Source organism: Chiloscyllium plagiosum, unplaced genomic scaffold (assembly GCF_037043375.1).
Source record: "Chiloscyllium plagiosum isolate Xiang-an unplaced genomic scaffold, Cpla_swu_hap1 HiC_scaffold_18, whole genome shotgun sequence".
Taxonomy (NCBI): Eukaryota; Metazoa; Chordata; class Chondrichthyes; order Orectolobiformes; family Hemiscylliidae; genus Chiloscyllium; species Chiloscyllium plagiosum.
This window is the reverse complement of record NW_028270156.1, coordinates 6,672,890-6,690,711: the sequence shown is the minus strand read 5'-3', so window position 1 is coordinate 6,690,711 and position 17,822 is coordinate 6,672,890. Positions and strand designations below refer to the sequence as shown.

Here is a 17,822-nt window from a genome sequence, read left to right as displayed (position 1 = left end):
CTGATGACCAATGATGTACCAATGGTTATGGGGATGGGATGGGATGGGTAAAAAGCATTAAAGTGCTCAATCAGCCAAAATCATATTGAATGGCAGAACAGGCTCCATAGGCTGTGTAGCCTACTTTCTATGTTTCCATGATTGTAAGATCCTAGATTTCACTTTCAGCATACCCATGTCTGGGAGAGCTGAAATATGAGTCTGTAATAAGAAAGAAGATCCTCCTGCTTCCTCCCTCTTGAATAACACACACGTTGTCTATTGCCAAAGGCTCCCTCCGAGATACTGTAATGCAGATGTTGTTAAACAACTGTGACCATAAAAATTGACAAACTTCCAGAATGTTAGTGCTGCAAAGTTATTTCATCCCAACACGATCTCCTTGTGTTCAAGGAGTTATGAATTGCTGTTGGAGGAGGAAGAAACATAGGCAGTGGAATGAAACGATGCATTAAGAAATGAAATAATATTTTTAATTTCTTCAGCAACATCAGGATGAAAATTTAACCTCACAAAATTTATTCAACTTACTTAGAATGTGACACTTCCCTTGAAAAACATTATTGAAATTTATTAACTTACCTCTAAACTAGTTAAAGTAACCCTGATTTAGTGAGGTATGCAACTTGCCAGTAACAGCATGCGGTAGATCTGTAAGTATCACAAAATCTTCAGAATACAAGAAGCCCTTCAGCCCTTCAAGTCTGTCCCACCAAATATATAATACGTCCTGCTTTCTTGCACAAGGCCCATGGCTTTGAATGTTATGACGTGTCAAGTGCTCGTCCAAGTACTTTTTAAAAGTTGCAAGGTTACCCTATTCAATTACCCTCCCAGATAGTGCATTTCAAAACTCCACCACCCTCCGGGTGAGATTATGTTTCCTCAATTCCCCTTTTGACCTCTTGTCTTCCACTTTAAAATTATGTCCTATTGTTCTTGACCCTTTGACTAAGGGGAACAGCTGCTTCCTATCCACTCTGTCCAAGCCCCTCATAATCTTACACTCCTCTATCAGGTCCCCACTCAGCCTTCTCTGCTCCAATGAAAACAACCTGAGTTTATCCAGCCTCTCCTCATCACTGAAATGCTCCATCCCAGGCAACGTCCTGGTGAATATCATCTGCACCCCCTCCAGTGCAATCACTTCCCTCCTATAGTGTGGTGGTGCCAAACTCGTGTTGATGTAATCTAACATGACTTAAAATGAAACCAGCATTCAGGATGTCAGGGCTAAAAGAACCCACAGCCTGTGGACCAGGTCTAAGCATCAAGGCACATTTAGTGATGGCAGAAAATGAAACAATTAACTAGCAATGGAGACCAACAATTGGAACCAAAATACAAGGTGAAGTATTTGCAACCAACTTTAACCACAACTGTCAAGCAAATGATCCTCTGTGTCATTTGTGAGAGCGATTAATTTAAGAGAAGGCTGAGGTGATGTTTTTGTTACCTGAAAGACCTCTCCGAAGCTGTGCACTTGTTGCAACATCTTCAATCTAGAAGCTTCCTCTCTAACAGCTCCTAGGACCACTCCAACAAATACAGCAGTAGATACCTCACCACCATCTTCTCAAGGCCAATTAGGTTGTCCCAGCCGGTGAAGCCCATGTTGCCTTGAATAAAAATCCAATTGGCCTTCTCCACAATTCCTCCGTATCACGATGTCAGTCTTCAGCCAATTCGATTCACTTCACATGATGGCAACAAACAGTTGAAGGCACCAGATAAAGTCAAATACTTGCTATAGTGCAGATGATGTGCTCCATACCAAGGCACACCCCTAGCCAAGAAACATTGCCCAGGTTATGTTCTGTTCACAAAAGCAGGACAAATGCAAAGCAGCCAATTACTGCCCCATCAGTCTTCTCTCATTGACAATGTGATGAGAGATGCTGCCATGCACTAATCACTCAGCAACAGTGCGCTCTCTGATACTTGTTTTCAGTTCCACTAAGCTCCAGACCCATTGCAGCCTTGCTCTAAAGATGGACACGAAAGTTGGGCTTCACAGCTGATGTGAGAATGACTACTCTTCACACTGAAACTGCATTTAACCAAATGTGGCATCAAGGACCCCTGGCAGCTGACATTATCCTCTCGACAGCAATTAGAACAAGAAAAGCTGGTTCAGCTCATGGTGCCTACATCCCATGAACACACAACAGAAACTAACTTCTTGGACAATTACAAAACTTGAGATAATATTACATCACATTTTAAAGTCAATATTTTATTCTTAAATGTAAAGGCCATTTACTGCTTTATACCTGCTCTAATTACATCTCCAAAATTTACTCTTTATCTGCCATTGAGTCACAGGAGTAAGGCATTTTATTTTGAACATCCCTGGCTATCTTGAATGGCATTCAATGGAAATAGAGGTGGGGTGGTTCAGTTGCAATCGCAACAGCCAATGAGAACCCAGCATTGTTTCTTCACACAAAGGCCCATCGAATGAAGGTGCTGTTCATGCAGTTCGGGCAAAAGGTGGGCCACCTCAGGAATCAAGGACCTCCCGAAGAAGACAACAGTCCTAGTGATTGGCCTGCTAGCACACTCATGTGGTTGCTAGATCCCAGACCAGTGACGGCAGGAGGCTGGTCAAAGGGTGCAGGTTTTGGGGAGGTGGGAGGTGGATAACTTGATGGGTATGGGGCTGAAGAGTCAGAAGGGTTGGGAAGGGTAAGGTGTTCTTGCAGCAAACTCCTGCCTTCCAATCTGTGTCCCTTGATCAAGAACTGAGTGATTTGAAAGAGGGAAGGGTGCCATTCTCTTTCCCTGGAATGGCATCAATAAACCTGCCACATTTTCACAACTTTCCCTCATGGGATTTGAACTCACAGGCTCCAGTAGCATGACCACAAGAGGAAGGCAGCGCACTATCAACTGGGAAGAAGACGGTGCAGCACATTATATCTGAATCTTTGTCATGTTATTATTTAAGAAAAAAACACCAGAAGTAATCCCTGCTATTGTTATTTGAGTTGGTGCTTCATAAATGAACAATATATTGCTGTTTCGCTCCTTTGTTCAATTTACTGTCAAATTGAATAAAAATGGATGATACAGTTAGAAAACACAGATTTAAACTGATCTGAACACCCTTATTAAAATTTAATACTCTTATTAAAATTTAACACCTCTATTAAAATTTAACACCCCTATTAAAATTTAACATCCTTATTCAAAGGGTACAAATTATTGACACAAACAGGCACATTGACACAAACTGCACCCAAAATTCCTTCAGTTTATGAATTGCCTTTTTAAAAAGATTTCGACTCAGATATCTTCGATGTAAAGATATCAGGAAGCTGCAGAGTCAGCCAGCATTTTAGAAGACAATTTTGTATAAAGGTTTTACTTTCAATACACTCCTTATTGTATTGTATTGAAAACTAGCAATCACCTATAGAATTAAAAAGAGCTTTATCTCAAAAACAAATTATTAAATATCTATTTCATCATTTGTGAGTAACCTGATTTTAACTAGTGCAGAACCTTTTGCTCCTTATAGTTGTGAACGGTAGTTAGTTTCATTGTAAAGAAAACCCAACATTCTTAACAGTGCCTTTGCATGTAAAACTGAAATGTAATGGTTTAGAAATTACTGCAATTTGTGGAAACAGGCGATGTGGTGACTAACTTGTTCCATGAGCAGTGCTGGCCACTGAGTCCATCACTTTTGAGTATATTGTGTACATTAAGCAAAACTGCACAATATTTATTTTGTAAAGGTGGCAAAGTTGATATTTTTGAGTAATGTCTTCAAAGCTTGAGTGTGATTTCAGCACCAAAGGTGAAGTGTGGAAATGTGTGTGGGATGTAATTGGAAATGTGGATGTGTGTGGGATGTAATTATGTCTAATATCCTGCCTGCTTCACAACAGAACTATGCAGAAGGAAACCAGCATGCACAACTTGTCAATCAGAAATTTCACGTCAACATAGTACTTTTCATAGAAACCCTACATTGTGAAAGCAGATCATTTGGCCCATTGAGTCCATACCCACCCCCTGAAGCGCATCCCGCCCAGACCCTAAAACCCTGCAGTTACTATAACTAGTCCACCTTGCCTGCACATCCATGGACATCACATATGGCCAATCCACCCAACCTGCGCACCTTTGGACTGTGGGAGGAAACCCACGCAGATACGGGGTAAACGTGCAAACTCCACACAGACACTAGCCTGAGGGTGGAATTGAACCCGGGTCTGTGGTGCCGCGAGGCAGCAGTGCTAACCACTGAGCCACCCTGTGGCAAGGTTTCAGGCTTTCAAATAGTAAAGCAACCCAGCGTTCAACTTAAAACTCAAAGCAAACCTTGACTGCATTTCCAGCTGGCCTTTCTGTTGGCACTGTTGTTGTACTTGTTGGTGAGGCTGGCTGCAGGGTGTGGTATGCTGCTGTTGCTGGGTGCCAGCTTGATATTGATGCTGAGGGTGATGATGCTGGGGCACCTGCTGTGGACATACAAGTGAAGATGGCTGTTGTTGTTTTTGCGTCTGCTGCTGCTGCTGCTGCTGCTGCTGCTTATATCGTGAAAGACTGAAGAAGAGACCCAAGATGGCTTTCAAATTTCCATTTCGGATTTCTGAAAGAGACCAAACATGAACAATTCACCGCAAAGTTTCACAAAACAAGAAAACCTCAATTCATTTATCTCTGTTAAAAATTGTCAAGTGACCAGATAATTTTGTAAAAGCAAAATACTGTGGATGCTGCAGATCTGAAATGAAGTCAGAAAACACTGGAGAAAGTCAGCATTGAGAGAGAAACAGAGTTAATATTTAAAGTCCAATATGACTCTTCTTTGATTGATTGATTGATTGATTGTCATGTGTACCGAAGTACAGTGAAAAGCATTGTTCACGAGCAGTCCAAGCAGATCACAGTAAGTAAGGATGTACAGATCGGAGGTTGTAAAAAAACTTAAGGCAGAGGCATACAGGTTACATTGCACAGGGTGTGCGCAAGGTGAGATCAGCGGTAACAAGATCAGCATTATTTGGGGTGAGAAAGTCCATTCTTCAGTCCAATAACGGCTGGGATGAAGCTGTTCCTGAACCAGATGGTGCGTGTGTTCAGGATTCTGTATCATCTGCCTGATGGAGGAGGTTGTAGGAGAGCATTATCGGGGTGGGATGGATCTTTGATGATGTTAGCAGCCCTTCTGCGGCAGTGAGCCATGTAAATGGAGCCCATGAATGGGAGATTGGCTTCCATGATGGTCTGGGCCGTGCACACAACCTTTTGTAATCTCTTACTGTCCTGAGCAGAGCAGTTGCCGTATCAGGCCGTTATCCACCAGATAGTATGCTTTCAATGGAAGTCTTTATGTAATGGCTCTCATTTCTCTGGATTGTCCACACAACATCCACAAATAAATCTGCTCTGATATTTCTCAGCTTACATTTTCTGACAGCAGCTGGTGGCATTATTTTAATTTAAACTTTCCCTTTAAAAAATTAAGCACTGACAACTATATGGTTTATTGCACATTGAATTAGCATTCACATAGCATCAAAGTTCAGGATTTAAAGAGCTGACTGAAACTCACAACCACTTCACTGTGACTATCTACTTCTACCATCTCTTTCCCTACTTTCTGGGATACGATTAGAAGACCACAAGGATATCTCAAACACCCTGCTTCAGTATTCTTGATCCGGGGGGGTGAATGGATCATTTTATTGGAGGGCATCAAAGCTGAGTGCTATCCAGCTCTCACCCTCTCGCACAGCCTGTGCTGGCCCTCTTTCATTTTCACGGAGTCAGCAAAATGTTTAAACAACATGGGGTTCATGGCTTCTCATGTGTTTTGAATCCTGATCTGAAAGTGAGAATCTTTTGAAAGGTAAATTCAGAATTTCTTGCCCATGCTTTCCATGCCAAGCCATGCTCTTCCACCTACCTTCATGGCTCCTCACACCCTTTACTTCAAGCATTATTAAGGCTGAGAGCCGAGACATCCATTGGAACAAAGAACAAAGACAATTGCAGCACAGGAACAGGTCCTTCGGCCCTCCAAGCCTCCGCCAATCCAGATCCTCTATCTAAACATGCCGCCTGTTTTCTAAGGATCTGTATCCCTTTGCTCCCTGCCCATTCATGTATCTGTCTGGGTATATCTTAAATGATACTATCGTGCCCACCCCACCACCTCCAATGGCAATGCATTCCAGGTACCCACCACTCTCTGCGTAAAGAACTTTCCACGCATATCTCCCTTAAACTTTTCCATTCTCACTCATGACCCCTAGTAATTAAGTTACCCATTCTGGGAAAAGGCTTCTTGCTATCCACCCTGTCAATACCTCTCATGATTGTGTAGATCTCAATCAAGTCCCCCCTCAACCTCCATCTTTTAATGAAAATAATCCTAATCTACTCAGAGTGCTTCGTAGCTAGCACTCTCCATACCAGACAACATCCTGGTGAACCTCCTCTGCAAGCTCTCCAAAACAACCACATCCTGTTGGTAATGTGAGGACCAGAACTGTACGCAGTATTCCAAATGGGGCCAAACCAAAGTCTTATACCACTGTAACATGACCTGCCAACTCCCGTACTCAATACCCTGTCCGATGAAGGAAAGCTTGCTGTATGCCTTCTTGACCACTCTGTTGACCTGCACTGCCACCTTCAGGGTACCATGGACCTAAACACCCAGATCTCTCTGCACATCAATTTTCCCAGGGCTTTTCCATTTACTGTATAGTTTGCTCTTGAATTGGAACTTCCAAAATACATCACCTCACATTTACCCAGATTGAACTCAACCTGCCATTTCTCTGCACAACTTTCCAATCTATCTATATTTTGCTGCATTCTCTGACAGTCCCCTTGACTATCCACCAATCTTAGTGTCGTCTGCAAACTTGCTAATCAGACCACCTATACCTTCCTTCCAGATCATTTATGTATATCACAAACAACAGTGGTCCTAACATAGATCCTTATGGAGCACCACTGGTCACAGTTCTCCATTTTGGGAACTCCCTTCCACTACTACTCTCTGTCTCTTGTTGCCCAGCCAGTTCTGTATCCATCTAGCTAGTACACCCTGGACCCCAGCCTACCATGGGGAACCTTATCAAACACCTTACTGAAGTCCATCTACAGCCCTCCCCTCATCAATCAACTTTGTCACTTCCTCAAAGAATTCTATTAAGTTGGTAAGACATTACCTTACCTGCACAAAACCATGTTGTCTGTCATCTGATAAACTCACTTTCTTCCAAATGCAAATAGATCCTATCTCTCAAAGTCTTGTCCAGCAGGTTCCCTGCTACTGACATCAGGCTCACTGGTTTATAATTATGTGGATTATCCCTGCTATCCTTCTTAAACAAGGGACAACAGTAGCAATTCTCCAGTCCTCTGGGACCTCACCCCTGTTCAATGATGCTGCAAGATATCTGTTAAGGCCCCAGCTACTTCCTCTCCCACCTCCGTCAGTAACCTGGGATAGATCCCATCTGGACCTGGAGACTTGTAGTTCATGGAGTGTTGGAATTGCTAAGCCCAACTGAAAACAGTACTTGGCACTTATTGATTCACAATGTACACTAGATGAAGAGGTTTTAGGTTATAGTTTCAGCTATTACACATTTGAAGAATTTGGATAATTAACACTTTTATTGGTCTATAAACGCAGCTTTTTAAAAAATATATGCCTTTATCACTCTAGGGTTGATTGGTTCTGACCAGAGTTATATTGGGTGACTGGGTACGGCAATGCCACCGATTAGCATGGGAGGGGCAGTATGTGTGAGAGGCAGGTAGTTGGGAGAAGGGATGTGGATTAGTGGGCAATGATGGGACATGGGAACTATTTGGGAGTGAAGAGGTTTGTGAGCTAAAGTGCAATTCTTTATTTTGGCATAATTAATACAACTGGAGCAAGCATTCAGGCAGATGCTTTCCAGGCATGGGTCCTGACTCCTGCTTCCCTAGAATGAATGCCCTGCACTTCCTCCTAAGATAGGTGCACAAAACCAAGTTACTTTCCCAACTCTCACCACTCATCTCAAAGTTCAGTATCCACACCATTCATTCTATCTTACTGCTTCTCTACTTCCACAATCTGTTCATTCCTCGAAACAGCTTTTGTTTAAAGCATGGACTTTTGAATAGCATTTAAGAAACTATGGAAAAAAAGTGCTGGCCTACAATTGAAACAAAAATGTGAAGGGTTTAAGTTTTTTTCCCCATATGTAGAATTCTTTTTAACATGGCAGCAATAACTTCATAAAACAATGACAGAGATCCTTACCAAAGCACAAGATTTACAAGGATGTTGCCAGGGTTGGAGGATTTGAGCTCGAGGGAGAGGCTGAATATACTAGGGCTATTTTCCCTGGAGCGTCCGAGGTCAAGGGTTCCAGACCTTTTCAAGATTTATAAAATCATGAGGGGCATGGATAGGATAAATAGAGGAAGTCTTTTCCCTGGGGTGGGGGCATCCAGATGTAAAGGGCATAGATTTAGGGTGAGAGGGGAAAGACCTAAAAGGGACCCATGAGGCAACTTTTTCACCCAGAGGGTTGTGTGTGTATGGGATGAGCTGTCAGAGGAAGTGGTGGAGGCTGGTACAATTACAGCATTTAAGAGGCATCTGGATGGGTATATGAATAGGAAGGGTTGAGAGGGATTTGGGCCAAGTGCTGACAAATGGGACTAGATTAGGATATCCGGTCGGCATGAACGAGTTGGACCAAAGGGTCTGTTTCTGTGCTGTACTATTTCTATTACTCTATAATTACCCACAAAATTGAAATAAAATTGTAAGGAACTAGATAGCAATAGTTTCATTCTCACAAGGAAATTTAGCTCCTGTTCTTTGGATTCACAACCAGAAGGAAATCCGAGAAGTGTGCATGACTACCTCAAGGAAGCAGGAAATAAATCATCTAAAAAGAACCTTAAATTGAGCATGATTTTCATCTTGGTAATTTCCACAAACCCCCAGGGTTTTGAGTTGCCACCATTGCATGCCTCCTCTTGAGATGGATTTAAAATCTTTGCAAAAACCACGATGATAAACAGATTTCCAAACCCTACTGGCACCAGGTCAAAAGTTGTGAGGAAACAAATTAAGATTCACACAGTTGTGTTGTAACCTGTGGGATTCCTATATTTACATTTAATATAATTTATTATAAGTTTGGGTTTCTGGTTTTTGTTTGGTGGTTTTCTGAAGTTAATAATTAACTTGTAAGTATTTCTGTAGCCGTGGTGATTTCTTTTAAAAATGTTTGAGACATAACTTTCGAGTGAGTGGTTATGCATTCACCACAAATGAATTTTTTTTTTGTTTATCTTAGATTGCTTTGCAACACAACAAAGTCAATAAGTGATTTGAGCATTTTTAAAGACGTCTGCAACTTTTATTTAATGCTTAAGGGAAAAACCCATAACTTAGGGAGGAGTTTTCAGTTTTACATGGAGTGCTGGAGTTCCTATGCCCCATCAGGATGAAGCTATCTTCAGTTTCACTCTAAAATCTGAAACCAAAACTGACTTATTCACTCTGCATTGTTCGATACAGGGACTCTAGAGTGAGTATTCCATGAGCAAAATTGAAAAAGTTAGCACCGTTCTCCTTGGAAAGAACGTTGAGAGAATATTTACTCAAGGTTTGCAAAGTTATGAGTGGGCTAGATCGAGTAGAAAGAGAGGAGCTGTTCCCATTCCCAAAAGAAAAAAAGAACCAGTTGGCAGAGATTTAAAGGGATGTGCAAACAAAGCAAGCCTGTGGTCATGTGAGAAAAAGAACCTTTTCCACTCAGTGAGTAGGGGCTGGAATGCATTGCCTGGAAATGCGGTGGAGGCAGATTATAGAGAATTGTAGAGTCCTACAGCACGGAGACAGGCCCTTTACCCCAAACTGGTCCATGCTGACCACGCTAACACCATTTCTCTCCATTTAGCCCATATCCTTCTCAACCTTTCCAATCCATGTATTTGATCAAATGTCTTTTAAATGTTGTTAATGTACCTGCCTTAACCACTTCCACTGGCAGCTCATTCTGTATGTGTACCACCCTCTGTGTAAAAAGGTTGTCCCTCAGGTTCCCTTTTGTTCTTTTCCCTCCAACCTTAAACTGATGCCCTCTAGTCCTCAATTTTCCACCCCTGGGAAAAAGATTGAGTGAATTCACCCTATCTATGCCTCTCATGATCTTATACACTTCTATAAGATCCCCCCTCAGTCTCCTATGCTCTAAAGAAAAATGTCCTCCCTATAACTCAGACAGTTGAGTTCTGGCAACATCCTTGTACATTTGTTCTGCATTCTTTCCAGTTTAATAACATCCTTCCTATAGCAAGGTGACCAAAATTGAACACAATAGTCTAAGTGCGGCCTCACCAACGTCCTGTACAACTGCAATATAACTTCCCAACTTCTATACTCAATGCCCTGACTGATGAAGGCCAGTGTGCCAAAAGCCTTCGTCAACCTGTAACTCCACTTTTAGAGAACTGTGCACCTGAACTCCAAGCTCCTTCTGTTCCACTACACTCTTTAAGGTCCTCCCATTCACCATGAAGCTCCTCCCTTCATTTGACTTTCTAAAATGCAAGACCTCACACTTATCCATTTGCCATTTCTCAGCCCATTTCCCCAGCTGATCAAGGTCCTGCTGCAATTTCTGATTATCTTCCTCACCACCCACAAGACCGCCTATTTTAGTGTCATCTAAATAATCATTGCTATAGATAACAAACAGCAATGGGCCCGGCACTGACCCCTGAGGCACTCCACTAGTCAGAGGCCTCCAGTCCAACAAGTATCCTTCCACTATTACCCTCTGCTTCCTGCCATCAAGCCATTTGCGTATCCAATTTGCCAGCTCCTCCTGGATTCCAAGGTAAACACGGAGGCTGGAAGAACACAGCAAGACAGGCAGCAGCAAGAGGTGGAGAAGGTGTAACTCTTCTTCAGGATTGGGGTGAGGGGGTGTGGGTGTAGGGGAACTGCAGATAAAGGGGGTGGAGGGGGAACGGTGGTGAAGTGGGGATAGGCGAAGACAGGTAGAGGGTCAATGGGAAAAATGAATCTGGTTGGTGGCAGGGAGGACTGGAAGGGAGGGGGAGAGGCTGTGAAGGGAATCGGGGATGGGAAGGGAGATTTTTTGAAATTGGAGAACTCAATGTTGAGTCCTCCAGGCTGGAGGATTCCCAGGGGGAAGATGAGTTGTTGCTCCTTCAATTTGCGGTTTGGTTTGTTGTGGCAATGGAGGAGGCCAAGAATGATCATCTCGGAAAGGGAGTGGGAAGGGAAATTAAAATGGGTGGTGACTGGGAGGTCAGGTTGGCCCCGGCAGGCCCAGCTAAGATGCTCGGAGAACCATTCCCTAAGTTTATGTTTGGTGTCTCCGATATAGAGAAGACCACATCGGAAACACCTGATGCAGTAAACTAGGTTGGAGGAGAGGCAGGTGAACCTCTGTCTCACCTGGAAGGACTGTTTGGGGCCCTGGATAGAGGTGAGGAGCGTGTATATTTATTCCGGTTGCAGGGAAAGGTACCTGGGGGTTCAGGGGGGTTGGTAGGGAGAGTGACACAAACCAAAGACTGGCGAAGGCAATGTTCTGTGCAGAGGGCAAACAGGGGTGGGGAGGGGAAGATGTTCTTGATGGTGGGGTCTAGTTGGAATTGGCGGCCATGTTTCTGGCTGATGCGTTGGATGTGGCGACTGGTGGGGTGGAAGGTGAGGACAAGGGGTTCTCTATCTTTATTTCTTTTGGAGGGGGGGTGTTAGACCAGTGGAACAGGGAATCAAGGTGGTGTGGTGAAGGGCTGTCCAGATGACAGGGTGGGCAAGCACATTGTTTGAAATTGGTGGACATCTGGGATGCTTGGGAGTGAAATATCTCCTCACCTGAGCAGATGCTGCAGAGGCAGAAGAATTGGGAGAACGGGGTGGAGTTCTTGCAGGATACAGGTTGGAAGTTGGTGTAGTCCAGGTAGTTGTAAGAGAGTCTGTGGGTTTATGGTAAGCATCCATCTGGAGACTGTTGCCAGAGATGTAAATGGAGAGGTCAAGAAAGGGGAGGGAGGTGTCCAAGATGGACTAAATGAATTTGAGGGCGGGGTGGAAGTTATAGGCGAAGTCGATGAACTGGTCCAGTTCAGCCAGGATTCCATGCGATCTAACCTTCCAAAGCAGCCTACCATGTGGAACCTTATCAAAGGCCTTACTGAAATCCATATAGACCACATCTACAGCTCTGCCCTCGTCAACCTTTCTGGTTACTTCATCAAAAAACTCTAACAAATATGTGAGACATGATCTCCCAAGCCATGCTGACTATTCCTAATCAAACCCCATCTTTTCAAATGCATGTACAGAGGAACCTCAGTTTTCTGAACGATATTTTGTTAAGATAATTGATTATTTGGTTAATTGATTCAATGCCTCTCCTCTGAGGCTCGGAGTTTTCTGAAGTTTCCTTTTTCCTCGCTCTGCCTGCCTTGCTCCCCCTCTCGGTCTCAGGGTTTGTTTCTGAGCAGACACACCCTTGTGTGTAAGGGATCTGCTGCATTGCTGAAGCTTCCCCACCCACCCCTACCCCCTAACCCCATCAGTTCAAAGGGATTGTCACAGCCAGCACTTGCTCGGTCCACTCCCCATTCAGGAGGCCAGGCAGCAGCGAACTGCGCACGAGCCCCTGCCACCCCCAGCCCCATCCAACCCCACCCCTACCCCATCCGCCGCAAACCCCAGCCAATTCCACCCCCATCCATCCCACCATCCTCCCCCTCAACCCTGACCAACTCCCTACCCCCCACCCCCAACCCCGTCCAACCCCACATTCCTTTCTGCCCACACCCCTAACCTTGTTCAAACCCACCCCCGCCGCACCACCACTCCCCGTCTGCCCCAACCCCCGACCCCTGTGCGCCCCCCCCAATCCTGTCCAACCCCGCCCCCTCCCGTCCGACCTGGCTGCCCCACGCCCCCATTCCCCATCAGCCCACCGGCCCGTTTCCTCCCCCCCCCCACCTTGGGGGCAGCTGGACTGGACACCAACAGTAAGACTACTGCCACCTTGGGGGGGGGGGGGTAAGTCTCAAAATAGCACACGCGTGTGTATACACACACACACCTTTTTACTGCAACATTTTGACTGTACAGAGAGATTATCTGGGGAAGGGGGCGTGAGTTTCGTATACATCCCTGTGTAGAACTCCAGGGAAGGTGTGTGAGAGAGGGGAGTGGGGGGGCATGGTGCCTGGGTTCCCATCGATGTCCAGGTATGTTCTCCGTAGCATTTCATTGAGCCGAATTCATTTTTAATCATGGTAAACAAAAGACACGATCAGTCTTGGAAACATCTCTTTGATGTAACGTTTCTATCAGGACCTTGATATCGTCTTTGGATAATCCGAAATTTGGATAATTAATATTCAGATAATCGAGGTTGCTCTGTATATCTTATCTCAGAATCTTCTCAAGTAACTTAACTACCACAGATGTTAAGCTTATTGGTCTATAGTTCCCAGGTTTCTTTACAGCCCTTCTTGAATCAAGGTCCACCATTCACTCCCCTTCAACTGAGGAATTCAAGATGGCACTGGATGATTATTTAAATTGAAGTAGTGATATGGGGAAAAGGCAGAAAATTGGTGCTAGACAATCGAACTGGTGGAGGCGTGATGGACCAAAGGGCCTCCTTCAATTCCATTAACAATTCTGTGATTCTCGGGGGTGTTTTGGGTACTGCCCTGGGGTACTGTGCAGAAGTTGTTTTGTTACTTTTCGATTGATAAAGGGGTGTTTTTGGATTAAAGGGTTTATACTTTTACTGCGAATATTTGAGTTGGTGCTATAAGCAGATGGTTTGATTTCATCTAACTTACATTCTCTTTTTCGTTAATAGATTTCTGCATTACTGTTAAAGCAAGACCTGCAGCATTACCTGCTTACTTTTAAGTGAAAGGCCACTTTGTTAAAACCGAAAACAAAATCAAAATATGATCTATCAAGCCAGGTCTGTGTCTTGGATTTGACATGTTTAATAATAACATCAGATGGAACATAACACAGTCTTATAATTTGCTCAGCATTAATAGAACAAACAAGTCAGATCTTCATCAGAAATCAAATATATTGCCTTCAGCTACCTGGCTTTCTGTCACAGAGATTTACAAAGAAGTGAGGGATAATACAGTTGTTTAAATATACTTGGAATGGATTTTGACTATAGTTTTGTTGATGGCTTATCAGAGTTTATGAAACTCACCTGTTGCAAATGGCTTTAATGCAAGAAGTTATAAATGAGACTGTTGAGAGTCTATTGCACCTAACTCTTGAAGCCCAGTCAATGAGCAACAATTTTTTTGCAGTAGCAATAGTTATTTGGTAGAGAGTGAAGAGGAGATTTACCAGGATGCTGGACAGTTTCAGCGATGAAGAGAGATTGGAAAGGCAAGGATTGTTTTCCTCAGAACAGAGGAAGTTAAGACAAATTGTGATGTGTAAAATTATGAGGAGCACAGATAGGGTAGACATGAAGAGACCTTTTCACTTGGTGGAGGGATCAATAACCAAGGGACGTTGATTTAAGGTAAGGGTTAACATAAAACATTTGGTAGGTAGCAGATCCAAAGAAAAGGAACTAGTGGAAGGTCGATGAGATGGGCTTTTTTAGAAGTAGCTTGGGTGTAATCTCAACAGAGAACAGGACATTCTGGATTTGGTGATGCGTGATGAGGCAGACCTGATTAATGTGAAAGAACCCTGAGGGGCCAGTGACCATAATATGATAGAATTCACCCTGCAGTCTGAGAGGGAGAAGCCGGAATCAGATGTAACGGTATGACAACTGAGTAAAGATAACTACAAAGACATGAGGGATGAGCTGGCCAGAGTTGAATGCACGGGGAGTCTCCTAGGGAAGAAGGTAGACAGCAATAGTTCCTGGGGTAATTCGGGAGGCACAGTAGGAATTCATCCAACAAAGACAAACATACTAAGGGAAGGATGAGGCAACCATGGCTGACAAGGAAAGTCAGGGACAACATCAAAACAAAAGAAAAAGCATACAACGGGGTGTAGGGTGGTGGGGTGGGGGGTGGGGGGGGGGGGGGGTTGAGTGTGGATGGGTTGCTCTCCGGGGGTTAGTGTGGACTTATTGGGCCAGGGGACCTGTTTCCACACTGTGGGATTCTATGAGGTGGTGCAGATTAATGGGAAGCTAGAGGATCGGGAAGCCTTTAAGAACCAACAGATGACACTTAAAAAGCAATGAGGTGAGTAGATGAAATATGAGGATAAGCTAGCTTGTAATATAAAAGAAGATTGCAAGAGCATTTTTAGATATCTAAAAGGTAAGAAAGAGGCAAAAGTGGACAATGGACTGATGGAAAATGGGACAAAGGAATTAGTAATGGGGAATGAAGAAATGGCAGAGGAACTGAATAGATATTTTACATCAGTTTTCACACTGGAAGACAGCAGTAGCATACCAGGACTTCAAGAGAGTTGGGGGGCAGAGGTGAGTTCCGTAGTTATCACTAAGGAGAAGATGTTGGGGAAGCTGAAAGATCTGAAGGTGGAGAAATCATCGAGAGCAGATGGACTAGCCCCAGGTGTCTGAAGGAGCTAGCTGAGGAGATTGGAGAGGTATTGGTTGTGATCTTTCAGGAATCACTGGAGTCATGGAGGATTCCAGGGGACTAGAAAATGGCTAATGTAACACTCCTGTTTAAGAAGGGAGGGAGACAGAAGGTGGGAAACTTTAGGCTGGTTAGCCTGACTCTATCATTGGTAAGATTTTACAGTCCATTATTAAGGAGGAGATTATGGAATACTTGGAAGAGTATGGTAAAATAGAGCTGAGTCAGCACGGCTTCATCAAGGGAGGTCATGCCTGACAAATCTGTTAGAAGTCTTTGAGGTGGTAATGAGCAAGTGAGACAAAGGAAAGCCAGTGGACATGACCAACTTACATTTCGAGATGGTCTTTGACAAAGCTGCTAAATAAGGTGAGAGCCCATGGTGTTAGGAGCAAGGCACTGGCATGGATAGAAGGTTGGCTGACTGGTGGAAAGCAGTGAATGGGGATAACAGGGTCTCTTTCAGGATGAGAGTTGATGATTAGGGGAGTTCCACAGGGGTCGGTGTTGGGACCACAATTATTCACATTATACATTAACAATATGGATGAAGGAATGAAGGACGTTGTTGATATGTTTGCAGATGACACAAAGATAGGTAGAGGGACAGATCATGTTGAGGAGATGGGAAGACTGCAGAAGGACTTGGACAGGTTACAAGATTGGGAAAAGAAGTGGCAGATGGAGTACAATCTAGGAAAGAGTAAGGCTATGCATTTTGGTTAGAAGAATAGAGGTGTAGGCTACTTTCTAAATGGGGAAAGGCTTTGGAAATCTGAAGCATAAAGGGATTTAGGAGGCCTAGTTCAGGGTACTCAGGTATGCAGGTTCAGCTGGCAGTTGGTATGGCAAATGCAATGTCAGCATTCATTTTGAGAGACCTGGAATACAAGAGCAGGGATGTACTGCTGAGGCTGTATCAGCCTCTGATCAGACTACATTCGGAATATTTTGATCAATCTTGGGGCCTGTATCTGAGGAAAGATGTGCTGGCATTGGCGGGGGTCCAGAAGAAGTTTACAAGAGTGATCCCAGGGATGAAGGGCCTGTCAGTTGAGGAGTGGTTGAAGACTCTGGGACTGTACTCAACAGAGTTTAGATGGATGAGGCGGGGGGTGGGGGATTGGACTGAAACTTACAGGATACTGTGAGGCCTGGATTCAGTGGACATGAAGACGATGTTCAAACCAGTAGGAGAGATAAGGACCCGAGGGCACAGCCTCAGAGTGAAGGGACGACCCTTTTGAGCTGAAATGAGGAGGAATTTCTTCAGCCAGAGGGTGGCTAATCTGTGGAACTCATTGCCACAGAGGGCTGTGGAGACCAAGTCATTGAGCATATTTAAGACGGAGATAGATAAGTTCTTGATGGCAGGATAATGGGGTTGAGAAACATATCAGCCATGATCAAAACGTGGAGCTGACTGAATGAGCCAAATAACCTAATTTTGCTCCTGTATCGTACTGTCTTATGGTTAAGGAGCAGGAGGCATAGAGGAAATGTGAGGACTTTTTTTTTCATCTAGAGGTTGGTGGGAATCTAGCCCTCACTGTCGAGAAGGGTGGTAGAGGCAGATTCAAATGTGTCATTGTCCATTTGTGATTCCAAGGGATGCAAGGCTCTGAGCCAAGTGCTGGAAAATGGGATTGCTTTTGACTGGCCAGATGCGATGAGCTGAAGGGCCTTTGTCTGTGCTGTAGACTTCTAACACTCTGCATATACAGTGTAGTTTCTTACCTTCTGCAGAAAGACCCTGTATATTCACGCCTTTGGCAGCCAAGAAACTCAGGCACACATCAATATTTTCAATCTGCAGAAGGACAAGAAGAAAAATTTCAATCATGAGTTCTTGGGCAATAAAAGGTTTAAAAATAGGATAAAGTTGCAGGTTTTTGCAAATGTAGATCTTCTTCCATGTAAAAATGAAAAAAACAATTGCCTAAAATGCATCAATTCATAGCATACAGTTTACAAGTATTGTGATATCCCCCCATCCAACAATCCCTCCTCACTGCTGGAGCAGAGACTAAGTTGGCATAGCAGAGATAAAAACAGAAATTGCTGGAAAATCTCAGCAGGTCTAGCAGTTTCTGTAAAGGGAAATCAGAGTTAACATTTCAAAGTTAACAAAGTTCTTCAGAAGTTCTGAAGTAGAGTCAACGAGACCCAAAACGTTAACTCTG

General features: G+C 43.9%; 1 protein-coding gene across 12 annotated transcripts in view; it reads right to left on the bottom strand.

Moving 5' to 3' along the window:
- Positions 1-17,822, bottom strand: part of nav2a (neuron navigator 2a) — a 1,144,654-nt gene that overhangs the window by 386,504 nt on the left and 740,328 nt on the right. For all 12 annotated transcript variants that reach the window (XM_087996268.1, XM_087996269.1, XM_043705373.2 and 9 more), the window contains exons 4-5: positions 17,377-17,449; positions 4,333-4,603 (exon numbers count right to left, since the gene is read on the bottom strand). In XM_087996268.1, the coding sequence (XP_087852394.1) occupies positions 4,333-4,603; positions 17,377-17,449 (344 nt within the window). The remainder of the gene's footprint in view (positions 1-4,332; positions 4,604-17,376; positions 17,450-17,822) is intronic.